Genomic DNA, 14,400 nt, shown 5'->3' on the forward strand with positions numbered 1-14,400 from the left:
TTTGAAATCATACTAATGGTAAAAAATTACATAACAATTCTGAGATACTGAGTTTTAGAATGTAAAAATGACTAAATGATATATTATATGAAACTATGAGTCAAAATTTTAACATGTCTGATAACTGAAACTGTCACACTTTTTACTTAAAAACTCATAATTTTGACTTAACAATGCTAAGGGTCAGGTTGTTGTTGAACAGAAACAGTTTGAGAACAGAATTTTGTCTCAGTAAATATCATATTTTGAACCTTCAGTATCAAAATTTTGGCTTTAACCGACAAAATTTTGGCATACCAACCAGAGACATTGCCATGTCAATCAATGTCCATATCAGTATTCTAAGGCAGTGTTTTTTTTTGTTGTTTTTTTTTCAATTAAATATAGGCATTTCCCTGAATAGCCCTACAGTCTATGTATTTATTCACTTTTCATAGGCCTACATGTGAGAAATCTGTTTTTATGGATATTGGCTGTAATTTATTTGAAGTCATTATTGTGCATTTTGTAGCTGTTCACGCTTCAATAAAAAGGGAAATCCTTGAAGTCTAATTTTTTTCCTTCTCTTTCATGGGACTCTTAACAACAATATTACCAAAATGTATAAATAATGACTGAAACGTTGGGGAAAATATGAACGCTTGTCTTGCCCCCATGATGAAACTTTGAATATTTACGGGTAATTCTCACTGAAGCTTCAAAGCACCAAAAAAGGTGTTAAGAACAGCCCTATTATAACTTTGACTTAGCATCTCATAATTTTGACTCGTGTAACTTTTCCTATTTTTCCCCCATATCTAGCAATAATGATCCTTCATATATGTTAACATACAGTCCTGCAGTATTTAGCCTTAAACAACATAAGAAGTGCTATTATTCCTCTCTTAAAAATTTGACATTTTTAGTAGGCGATGTGATTTTTCTTTTTCTCTGTACTAATATGTAATAAATGTCTTTTTTTAAACCACATCATCCGTTTTTTAAATCTTATTTTTTATGTTATACTCAGAAATGACCAATGATTACCTCATAAAGTCGAGACCTCTGTATTTTCTCTCCATATTTTTCCTCTGATCTAAATCCTCTTGTTGTTTTTAAGATGAGAACAGTCTCTTCTGTGATCCTCCTCTTGCCTCTATCTTTCTGACCGAGGTCATTTGTCTGTTTTTCCCCTCACAGAGAGTTAATCTGTCCTTCGATTTCCCTTTTTATGGACATTTCCTGCGTGAAATCACCGTGGCGACTGGTGGTAAGTGAACACTGTTCTTGGACTCTTGTCCTCTCAATAGTAGTTATTAGTGTTGTTATTGGATATAGTGTATGTGCTTGGCATATTAGCCTGTACACAGACAGTGTTTTACTGCCGCTGGTTTTTTTTTGAGGGAATGTGGTCAGGTTTATAGAAATGAGCCTGGAGTACAGTGGCATTTATGAAATGGAGACGAGTCTGCATGTGTTTCTGGTACTTGGTGTACCTGTGAGTGAGTGTGGTGCCGCTACAACGAGATCTCACCCCTGAGTGCAGAAAAGCACCAAACAATGAGTTATTTCTTTTGATGTTGTCTCTGGGAAGTTAAAAAGCCTTGTTTGGCACAAACCACAGTACAAAACCACACCACCAACACTCTGCCAGCCAAGCAGTCAGCCTGATACACGACCGTTTACAGCTCTCACCTCTGCGGGACAGTCTGCTAGAGACTGGGGGATAAGAAAACAAACCACTCCCAACACTCAGCACCACCAACGCCACACCAGACTTAACTGGAAGAGAAACCAGACCGATGGGTTTGGACTGGAAACCGGAGTCCCTTTGCCAAGTGGCCTAGCACACCCTGATAGACATGGATAAGGAGGTGGGGGTATCAGGAGATATGTGTGTGTGTGTGTGTGTGTGTGTGTGTGTGTGTGTGTGTGTGTGTGTGTGTGTGTGTGTGTGTGTGTGTGTGTGTGTGAGTGTGCACGTGTGCGTGTGTGTGTGGGTGGGTTTGACACGTGACGCAGCAGACGTGTTTGCCAGAGTGTGCAAAGCAATTTTCCACTTGAGTCTTGACGGCGAAACCACAACACCCCAACCGGCTATTATCACATCAAAGACTAAAGCCCTGCTCTTACCCAACTATTTCAGAGATGTTGTGCTGTGTTTAACTGCCACTGGAATAATAAAGAAGTAATCCGCCGTGTCTCTTATCATCATTATCATCACTGTCTCATTTTCCCAACTTGATCCTCCATCAGAGTTGAGTTGGCTTCAGAAACTTGATGACGGTGTCGAGGAATGGACCGGCTCGACTTGAGAGGAGATAACAAGAATTTGCATTCCTGCAGACAGAGATGGAGGGATGAGACCAAGGAGGAGGAGGCAGCTATCTGCCTCTCGCAGGCCTCTGGGGCTTTGTCTCCGAGACGTGCTCCTCACATCCCTCTATTTCAGGGCCTATCAGTCAGCTCGTCCTCCACTCCCCACTGGACCATCTTTTCTCCACGCTTTCATTGCTGTCAGCAAGTCACTGTTTTTACACCAGCAAATATTATTTTATCTTGCAGCCTATGTTGCCGTTTTAACCAGGACTTTAAAAAAAAAAAAGGTATTTCATGCACATTTTCAAGACTTGCACCATTGTATAAAAGCCTGTCTGCCAATGTTATAAAAAAAGTCCTGTGGGGTTTTCTAATGGGAAACTTTCTCAAAATAATGAATTAATGTATATAAATAAGGAGCTAGTATCGGAAAATATTGAGCTAGTATGTCAGATGAATGACAAACTTTCTCAAAATGTTGACTTCATATCTCAAAATAACAAGGAATGATACTAAGTCATTATTTTTGCGTCAAGTCATTATATACTAAAAAAAGTTCAAGAAAGTTTGTCATTATAATCACTTCAATAATCTTTTCCTTCATCACATGGGCAGAAATTCGTTTCCATCCCCTCCAGAGTGGGACTGAAACAATTATGTGATCCATCGATTAGTTAATTGAAGGAAAAATGACCATCAACAGATTTGGGAGTCAATTTAATTATTTTAATACATTTTTAAGGAAAATGCTACAAATTTAGTCAACTTTCATAATTTGAAAATTTGCTGCTTTTATCTGTTTTATATCTTTTGGTTTCTATTTTGTGACATTTCATGGACAAAACAATTAATCAGTTAATCGCAACAATTGATTTATCGATAATAAAAATAATTATTAATCCAGTAGTAACAAAAATGAAAATATGGCAGACATCAATACACTTCGTTACCGCTTAAAACCCCTTAAAACTGATATTCTCTTGTTTAATAACAAAGCAACTTCAATATACTACAGCGCTTTAGATGACTGAATAATGAAAAAGAGACATCAAAATATTACTAGCAATGTCTTCAAAATAAATTCATAATGTTGACAAAGAGGAGAACAGTTACAGTGACTGTTAGCGGCGGGATATTTTTGGTGAGCAGTCTGTGTTGTATAGTGTGTGTATGTGGACGGCTTGACGTGTAGAGGCTGTGAATACCAGTGATGATATATGATCTGACCGCCGCCAGCTTTGTCGACGGATTTCCAGCTGTGGCATGCTGTTTACTTGGCCAGCTGTCACACTTCACAACCAGAATGCAAATTTAGATTCAGCCAACACATGACAACATTTTCATCAGAACGTAGGTATTATATAGTATTATCCAGCTAATAAGTGATCACAAACATTTATATGTGAGGCACCAAATACATGACGTGTAAAGGAAACACATTCAGACTGTGTAATGTTTTCTCCAAAACCCAGATATCATGTGTCAGTGGTTCCCAGCCTCGGCGTCAAGAGCCCCTTAAGATACAAATCTAAAGGATTGTAACATGATTAACAAGATAGGAAACATCTGTGCTGCACACATCATGTTTAATATTTAGATTTACCTTAAATCTTGACTTGTTATTGTGAAATTTTAAATAGTTTTACATTATCGGGCATGTAAACGCTATTTAGATAAAACAAACTGAAAAGAAAACATCAACCTGGAGTCATTAGGGGGAATGTAACTAAGTACATCTACTCAAGTACTTTACTTTTTTACAATTTTGAGGTACATGTACTTAACCTGAATACTACCATTCTATGCTACTTTATGCTGTAGACTGTATATGAAGATGGACAAGGCGTCTCCACTTCTTCAATAACGTAAATGAATATAATATAATAATATCCCTGATACTGCCACTGCCATGTTGCCATGGTGATGTGGTTTTGGACACCCCTTCGACCCAATCACAGACAGCAACACTGATCGAAAGCACACTGATTGACACACACAGCTGTTGATCATGATGTCAAACCACCTTTTTTATAGCATCACATAACTATTTAAAACCACATTTATTAGGAAAATAAACATTTGAACATACAGTGATATTAATTATGTAAACTGACAGAAACCATATTTGGGAAACATTTGTTTGATGTGTGCTTTGAGTTATTATTTTGGCCCCTGTCCCATTCACTAACATGGAGGGGGTAACGTTTTTAACTGTACTGCAGCCAGCCACCAGGGGACGAGATGTTTTGGTTTCACTTTTAGAGAGCTCAAGTGATCCATCTTTATATACAGTCATTGCTTTATACTTCTGTTTCACTGCCTTTTGGTAGCTAATATTCTACTTTTTACTCCACTACATTTATTTGGCAGCTTTACTGACTTGTTGATTTAAAGATTCAGATCACACATACAAAATAGAAATCAACTAACTTTTTTAACTACTACTTAACTACTTTTTTAAAATGTATTTAAGTTACCCTTAAAAAAGTAATATACACATTAATGAATCACTAATTATAATCAAAGCATATAATATTTAGAATATGACACTGAAAAAGTTCATCCTGCATAATTAGTACTTTAACTATACTTCAGTGTTAATGCTCTTTCATTTTTATGGTAGTAATATTTTATTTTATTTGGATGTTTCTGGTCATGAAGGTATTGCCATCGTGCTATTGTTTACTTAACGCCAGTAAGCAGCATCACTAATCTTCTTGCACATATATTCACTTTGCAGCCGATGATGTTGCTAACTAATCAGCTATTAAATTTATTGGCGACTACTAACTAACGGGTTAAATCACCTTGGTTAAATTTTGAAATCAGCAGTGACGTGGAGCACGAGATAGAACGTAAAACTGCAGTCTCCTTTTAAAAAAAACTGCTTTTGAAGCCTTATAAACACACTTGCAGTACAAAAACCTAGCACTCTGTTCACTTGAAAAAAAAAAAACAACCATAATCCAACTGATTGTATTTCCCTCTAAAAAAATAGTATTGTATAAACACAATTTTTAGTAGACAGAAGTGATTTTTGTCTTTCGAGCTATCAGGACGATCTTTGCCATTTTTAGCATTCCAAAGAAATCCAGGTTGTGAAACATAAAACACATCATGTTTTGTGTGCCATCGACATAATGGATTGGTTATAGGGTGACTCATTATTGTTTTGTATCACTCAGCAATAAAAAACAAAAAAGCAGACATTCAATTTAGATAAAAACCTTGTATTTTGGAATTTAAGACAAAGGAGTAAATAAAGCGAGTGTGTGATCCGGTGTGGGCTCTTTCCGGCTCAGAACAGCTGCGATAAACAGAAAATTTCCTGTAAATTAAACACAGCTCAGTACGAAGGAACAAAGGCCTTGTCTAAACACAATGTCCAATAAAGAGAAGCTTTAGTCTAGTGGGTCTGCTAATTCCCGCTCATGTTTTTCTTGGACATACGCAGCCAGGCACTGTTGGATAGCACCACATATAAACAGAACTTGGAAAGAATTATCCATCCCACCTTTCTAAAACCTCTTTCTGTGCCTCAAACTCCTCTCCATTATTTCTCCTCCCTCCTTGTGTATGTGCTGCTCCCCAGGTCCCCTTCCTTTCCAGTCCAGCCTCCCTCTGCTGTAAGTGACGGCCATAATGGATGAATTGCTTCTCTATTGAGCGCCCCGCAGCTTTCACCTCTTTAGTGTATTGAGAGGCTGTCTGATTTTCTTTAGACTGTCAAATAAGTCGTATTGTGTTTTCAGGAGATTGCTGGTAGAGGCTAAGAATAAAACACTTTGTGCGCGTGTGTGTGTGTTTGGTCGAGGGGATTTCTAAGCTTTCTAGAGGTCGAAAGTGAAAAGAGAAATAGTACAAAGCAACGCCAAAGAAAGAGAGAGTTGAATGTTGGGTAAATATGAGATGAGATGGAATAGGCGGTGGCTGATTTGTTTCGCTGCACAATCAGATAAAGGAAAGTGCAGACACAGCAACGTACACAGTTTCACCTAGGCATTATGTTTATGTTTACCCTAATTTAGGACAGGTAGACTAAACAACCCTGCCTCTTTATTTTCGGTCCTCTTCATATTCATATACCATGACATAACATAGCGTGGTGCTCTTATCTGCTCTGCCGTCTTCATAATCTGCAGGTGCAAAAAACCACCCATATACCTGTTAATGTTCCTGAAAGATTATAAACATTTGCTCTCAAAAAAGATAAAAAGATTACTGGCCTACTTACATATTTAAAGCAACAGTTTGACGGACTAATTTTCTTTTTTGATGAGGAGATTGATACACTAAATATGAAACAACTGCCAGCATCCAGTTAGCTTAGCTTAGCTTAGCATAGGGATAAACAGCTAGCCTGGTTTACCTACATTAAAACCACAACTTGTCATTGTCATTAACTGATAATGAAAGTCATTATTGTGAGTTTTAGCACTGTATTACACAACTTGGAAGTGCAACGCTAATTGACAATAACTTACTATATGTTAATTGGGCCGAGTTTTATGAATAATAGCTACTTTTGCTGTCAAAGTGTAAGCCCACTATAGCCAGCCTTTACACTTTTTATTGTGTATTCAACGAAAGAAAATAGTGGTAAACTGAAATTCTGCTCTTCGACTAATCGACTGCTCAGTGGGGGGAAAATTAGGTTATCCATAGAGTAACTAAAGAATTAATGGAGATGAATACTGCTGGCCTCAGAAATTGATGGTTACTATGTTTCAGCCTTTCCTTCTTTTAGAGAAAATACGTTGCCTCGTGTCGGCATTTTTACTTAAGTGGATATGTCGAAACATAACCAGATGCAACCAGCTGGAAAAACACTGCATCTCCAAAGCACTCTGGCGCTCCCAGCTGGGCGTTTACAGAAGAGCACCTCACCTTTTTTTAGCTTGAGAAAAAAAAAACGCTTTTGTGGACACAGGTTTATGAAACTAACACCAGCGATTGTCAGACTGATGAAAATTTAGTTGGACAATGAACAAACAAACCAACCAACCGACCAGAAGGTCTCAACCCTAATATAAAGAGCTCTGGAGAAGTAAGCAAGTGGCATTTGAGTTAAGATTATGATGTATATTTTTTATAGGAATAAAACTAACGGTAAGCACAGCATCTATTGAGCCTGATTCACTCCAGGTGGAGTTCTCCACAGTCAGGACTTCACTCAGCAAAATAGAGTCACATCTTCACTCCCAGCCCTCCCCTGCTCTTCTTCTCCCTGTGTGCTGACTCTGCTTTATATAGAGGTAATTCTGAGCTGGGAGGTCTTTAAGGGAAAGATTGATTCCCCTCATGATATGCTCTGCTCCTGGTTTCCAACGTGATAGATGTGTTTTTATAGTCAGCCAGCCTACTGTATGAGGAGACATATGGTGACTTGAAATGGAGGTTTATGGGCCTGGCCTCATTGAGACTTTTCCCAAAAAATCCTCTTTTCTTTCCGAGCAGAGTTTCTTCCCCCTTATGCCTCAGGCAGCTACTTTATGTACTGTAATTCTGTTGAACCTCTGCTGCAAAGTTAAGAGGTCCCTTCATGGAGAGTGATTTATTACTCTGTCTTTTTTTTTTTAAAGATTTTTTTAGTGCATAATTGAAAAAATGTGAGGTGAAGGACTTTTTCATAAGATATTACTACCAACATTATTTCGCTACATCAATTTCGATCACCATTTTGGCCAGCCACACTTGATTCAACTGCGATATTGATGTTTAAAATGCATGCTATGCTCATTGAAAACTCAGCTGTATATCAAATCAGGCACTCTAAACTAACAGCCAGTCTCCATTTTTGGGGATCCATTGTTTTGAATGACTTTACTTATGTTGCCTTGTGTTACCAATCCGCATCTCCATCTTTGCCCAACGTCAACACAAACATCCATAACATCTACGCTTTACAGCTCCCTAAGACAGACTGAAACCAATGCACACTGGCAGATTACAACCAGTCTTAAATGTTTGAACAGCTATGCCTTTCATAAAAACCTGCAACTTTTAACAAGACAAATATGGAAGCATCAGGGGAAAAAATAGATGCCTCCTTTCTATTCAAAGAACAATTTTCAAACAAGAGAAATTAATTAAAGGAAAAAGTTTTCTTTTCTCAAGCCATTGTCACTGTAAGTGTCTCAATAATTCTTCAAACTGCTCTTCAGAGGTAAATTATATTGGATGCATGTGATTGTCAAAGGGGCACATGTTAAGGTTTGTTTTGGATATTTATGCAGAGCAAGAAACCAAAGCTTTTTGTCTTGAGTAAATCTTTAAATAGCAGCTGACTTTGCTAAACTTCCTTGTCAGTTGGGAAATTAAGACTCCGTTTGATTCTGCTGTCATGAGTGCTAATTCTTTATGCAAAGACTGTTCGCTTGTGATGAATAGTGGGCGTTTCTCCCTTTTCTGGACTCCATTAATAACCATGTTTACCGGCTGCTAAATGACGCAGCTCCAGTTTGTGTCGACCGAGCACGGCCCTCTCTGTGGAGACATCGATTTGTACCTCATTGAAGGCAATAAATAAATTGGAAAAGATAACACGATCCCTTTTTGTCATGGACTCTTCGTTAGCATGCTTGATCGATGATGCAGAGAGTGAAAACGCGCACGAGGATGTTAAGGAGTACACCAGCAGACGTGGTAATATATTTGCAGCTCACTCAGCATATCTCCCCTTAAAGACCCTCAGATTTGCCCTTCTGTTTTTGATAAAAGATAGAAGCGCTAATTAATTGCCATGGTGAGCAGCAGCAGCCTGCAGCGTGAGGCCAGAGGCAGAGGGGGAAGTGATGGTTGCAGGTTAATGAGGAGCTTTTAACTTTGGACTTGAGGGCAGACTTGTAGTCTTCCTGAAAGATACTGTATCTGATAACAGCTTTATAGAGGGAGGAGAGAAAGATTGATGTTTGTTTTTATGAGTTGCTAAAGGGTAAATCCACCTTTATTTTCTCAACACTATCAAAGCAGGTAGAGCGCTATAAGGCCAAGATCCTCTTACAAGCATTTTTTTGCTCTCATGTGACACAGATCGTTAGTTTAGATGTAGAAATTAGATCTGATCACTTCCATATGTGATCCTAAATCTGATATCAATCCCAGGCCAGAGCAGCGACATCAGAATTGATGTGCTTGTCCCATGAATCCATGGTCTTTCCACATTATTCTAACAGTAGTAGAGTGCAATTTTCATTTAAATGACAATTCAGACTACTAAAAGTGAAATGTTGTCTCTGTTTCTTCCTCAGGGTTCATCTACACAGGGGACGTGGTCCATCGGATGCTAACAGCTACTCAATACATCGCTCCTCTAATGGCGAACTTTGACCCAAGTGTCTCCAGAAACTCCACTGTCATCTACTTTGACAACGGTAACCGCAGTTTCAAATTAATTTGATTTCTACCTGAATATGAGGCATTTTCTCACTTGTGCGATGCATGAGGCACCAACTGGCTGTTTATTCTGGTAACTAAAGAATGAAAAAATGATGCCTCGCACTGTTAACTTTGTGGTAACAAGCTTCAGAATGACTAAAACAGAGAATGAAATCATTTAGAGAACCAGGATTATTAAACCTTCAGTGTGACACGCACACAGCGTGTGCTACAGAGGCTGGACTGTGTTGTACTGTAGTAAAGGTCTGTGCTAGAAAAGAGTCTTTCAAGTTTACACTGGAGTAATGACGACGGTGAAGTACTTTAGATATAATTAGGCTGTGACTTAAGCTGTCTCACATCTACAGGAAACTTCACTCCCAGGCAGGTTTTGTTTTATCCCGGGATATATTTTTAATTCATGTATCAGTGTCAAACATTTATTTTTAATTATTTATTTTAATTACATTTTTTAAAGAGTACCAAAATTAAAACACAATAAATAAAAAACATATAACATGAGTTAAGCATTTAAGAAAATATGAAATTGCAGATTCATACAGATTTAAATTTTTATGCCTCTATGCTGGCAGTAGCCATGACAGGAGTCACACTCTCGTGAACGCAATATCTCAAGAACACCATTGGGAGATTTTTTCCAAATTTAGGCTTATACTCAAGGATTAAGTTATTGTAATTTGGCGGTCAAAGGTCAAGGTCTATGTGACATTGCATCCGTCTCATTCTCATGAACACAAGAAGGCCTTGAGGGAATTTCCTTTCATTTGCCACAAACATTTATTTGGACTCAACGATGAACAGATTAGATATTGGTGGTCAAAGGTCAAGGTCAATGTGACCTCACAAAGCCTGTTTTTTGCCAAAAGCAAGAAGTAATACGGTAATTCTGACACAATTTCACACAAATGTCTCATGGGATAAAATGATGAAGTAATGACGGGAACCATTTGGTCAGATATTGAATTGGTGACACCAATCTTGGGTGTCCACCTTGAAACTGTGCTGATTGTATTGATCTTGTATGCTGCCACATAGAGGATGTGTGTGATGTTTTCACATCTGTAACTGCAAATTGTCTGGTTCGTAGAGCCATACAACTGTGAGGATATTTCTAATTTGTAAAGCTCTTTTGTAGTCCCAAAGCGCCAAATTCAAAAACCAAAACAATTTATTTTGACATTTATTATATCAAACTACAGTATGTATCAATTTTGCCCATCCCTAAATTGACTGAAATTTGTTACTGTATTCAAAGTGAAACTGTCACTAAAGCTATATCCTCCAACGTTTATTCACAAAAAGAAAGTCCTTATCATTAAATGATTTATATGAAACCCTCTGTGACCTCTGTACCATCCCCTTTAAATTCCATTTACTCACTTTAAACTAAATTGATGCCCCTCGCACTCCCTGTACCTTTTCGTTTGCCATCTGTGATGGTTGTTATCCATCATGTCAGTCATTAATCCCTCTGCAGCAGAGTGACTGACCAACTGTGTGACCTTCTGCAGTGGAGCTCATCAGACTTTAACCAAACTGGCAGCCGATCGATTCTCAGCCCGCCTGCTCCTCAACACACTATCCATCCGTCAATGTCCTGCCAATACTGCATAAGAACTGTACACTGTGATGTTGTTGGAGAGGGAATGCTTCTTTCCATCAGACTGTAGGCAGTTTGATGAGGCGTATTGTTTGTTCCGGACACACATGCAGGATTGTGGGAGTTGTGTGAAACTTCACAGAGACAGTTTTTTTTGTTGTTGTTAATCAGGATTTGCTAAATTAAGAATACATGTGATTAAGACGTGTTTTTTTTTAAAGTGCTTTTTAAAGTACCCTGAAGTTTGATAGCGCACAATTATAGAGGAGTGAAGTGTCTCGGCACCTGACAGACGTCTGAATTTCGACTGTTGTTGCCAGCGGGACCATGGTGACAGCACTGCAAAGTAAAAATACCTCTAACAGCCTGTAGAATGAGTCTGACACTTTGAGAGTTTAACACAACTATAGAGGTCGGCTGTAACTTCCATTCACAGTACCAGACAACCATATATTAATTCATTACTCATGGATACATTTCAGGCTTCGGTTAGAATGTCTTCTTTATTTAGTACAATGTTTAAAGCCAAAATGTTGCTCTTCATCATCCCCATTGGGATCAAATATCAGGTTGGACCTTAAGGAGGTGGTTGAGACATGTTTTTGCCAGGTATTGAAAAGAGTCTGTCCCCTGAGATGATGGCGACCTAAATTACCAATCCTGTCTACTAGAAATTGTGCGTGTATGTTACTAAATGGCTTTCTTAATTACGTTGTTGTTGCAGCATCATCGCTGCCCGGTAGGGCTTGGTGATATGGGCTAAAAATTATACTGAGATATTTTTTGGCTCTATAAATCACCTCAAAAGGATCTCATTAATGGTAGAACTGGGAGACAGATTCAAACATTACAATTTTTAATTTTTTTTTACCAAATTCCTCTGTGATGTGACAATATTGTAGGAATGACTATTGGTGCTTTGAAAAAATATTAAAACAATTCTATTTTTTAAATCAATAATCATTATTAATATGACTAAATGGGTAAAGGCAGGTACTAAAACAATTACAACTGTCTGATAAGTTGAGAAAAGTACATTTCTTTACTGTGATGCAACCTTCAAAATTGGGAAAAACACCATTTATTCCATATCATAATATAACAATATCTAGTATCTAAGACGATATAGTCTCATATATATTATATGATATCTTTATATTGCCCAGCCTTACTGCCTGGATTATGTTTGGATTGTTTCTTTTTAGTTACACCACAGTCATGTACTGCAGAGGCTTTAGAGCGAGGCGTATAAATTGCAGGACCGTGACCTCAAAACTTAAGGTTCACGTCCAGACTCCTCACTCTGGTTGGGTTAAGGTAACAACACAAAGTTGGGGAAAGATCATGATTTGCATGAAAAAAATAAAAAAATAAAAACAATTGCAATGCGTTGTCAGTGAACAATAGGAACTTTTGCCGCCACCCCTGCACAACTTTTATTGGAAGGATGAACAGTATCCCCTAGTGAACAAAAACAGAAGAAAATTGTTCAGTGAACATTTTGATACGTTCAGTATCAACATTTGTAATTGTGTGTGCGATTTGCCAGACACTTTAAGTAGCAACATTATGATAATCGAAATCATAATGTGCTCTGCATTACGTTTCCCTCTAAACCTATTTGCTGTTTCAAATTAGTTATATAAACAAATGCGGTAATTTCTTAGAGACAGGGTTGAAATTTCACAGTTATTGGTTGTTCTTCTAATTTCTTAAAATAAAGAGAAAAGTGGCTCCAATGATTTTAACACAGGAGATCATAGAGAAGATGCAGCGTGCTGCTGCAGCACTTATCTGATTTCCGATCAGTTCAACCACCAGATTATCTGTGTGTGTTTGATAAGACATTTTTATGTTCAGGGTGAGCCGTGTGGCGGTTGATAAAACTTTTCTAATGCTCATAGTTGTGCGGTAATAGGACCCCCTTGCAAAAAAGATTTTGAATCTCAATGAGAGTATTCTGGTAAAATAAAGGCAAAATAACTTAAAATAAATGCATCAAACAGCTTAACGTGCACTCCCACCTTGAGAAGGACCATCACTGATTTGCACGTCGTAGGGAAAAAAAGATGCAGGAGACACAAAAGTCTCTTTAATGTCATCTGGATTTTACCCGACTGCCGTGAAAAAGGCCAACAGGGCTTAGGAAGTTATTATTTTATACACTGGGAATCATTCAAAACCAATAGTAAAAATGACAGTCGAAAAAATAAGTAAAAGTTTAAAACAAATTATCTGATGTTAACTGAAAAATAGACTGCACAGAATAAAATCCAAACAGAAGGCTGCTGCCTAAACCACCACACTAAATGAGTTCACTTTGCAGAGGGTGGGTTTGCGTAATAGAGCAAGATTTGATTTGTTTGTTTTGAGTTCATACAACATGTTCAGCTTGTAAGTGGAATTAGAAACAAGGCCAGTGTTTGCTCCCTGTGCGCCTCCTCATCCACTCTGTATTTTTAGCCAGGAAGCCCCAGATAGCATGGTAGCCTCCCCTCCTGAACTCAATGCATTTTAAGCAGACTTATACTGGGCTTAACTTGTGCTGACTGAGTAAGCATGCTGTGCCATAAAGTCGCAGCAATTTAGTGCTCCGGTCCTCGCTCTGATACTCACTGCCTTCTCCTTAACTCTGTCCTCTTTAATGCGTCACACCGCAGCTACTCTCTCTTTTTACAATAGTGTCAGAGAATGTCAGAGTGCCCGCTATCTGCTGCCCTCAACTCTGTCTAACCTCCTGCAACATCCATGTCTAATTCCACAGGCCCTCTATACCAGGGATACTCAACTAGCTTTATTTGGGGCCCACTTTTGTAAAATGACAAGGAGGCCAGGGGCCAGTCACAGCAACCCCACACGTTTCTCGGATTATAGGACATTTCCTGGATTTTAGCACATGTCTAGAATTTTACAACATTTCTAGGATCTTAGGACATTTCTAGGATTTTAGGGTGTTTCCAGGATTTCAGGATATTTGTAGGATTTTAGGACATTTGTAGGATTTTAGGATTTTTCTCGGATTTTAGGATGTTTGTCACATTTTAGGACACCGCTCGGATTATAGGACGTTTTGAGGAATTTAGGACTTTCTAGGATTTAAGGAT

At 38.1% G+C, this 14,400-nt stretch overlaps 1 protein-coding gene across 2 annotated transcripts in view; it reads left to right on the forward strand.

The window, feature by feature from the left end:
* The window catches only part of plxdc2b (plexin domain containing 2b), a 120,790-nt gene that overhangs the window by 69,132 nt on the left and 37,258 nt on the right, over positions 1-14,400 (forward strand). For both annotated transcript variants that reach the window (XM_088072328.1, XM_088072329.1), the window contains exons 4-5: positions 1,180-1,249; positions 9,549-9,671. In XM_088072328.1, coding sequence (XP_087928454.1) covers positions 1,180-1,249; positions 9,549-9,671 — 193 coding nt within the window. The remainder of the gene's footprint in view (positions 1-1,179; positions 1,250-9,548; positions 9,672-14,400) is intronic.

The sequence above is a fragment of the Plectropomus leopardus genome, chromosome 21 (assembly GCF_026936395.1).
Source record: "Plectropomus leopardus strain MGB_pleo_1.0 chromosome 21, ASM2693639v1, whole genome shotgun sequence".
NCBI lineage: Eukaryota > Metazoa > Chordata > Actinopteri > Perciformes > Serranidae > Plectropomus > Plectropomus leopardus.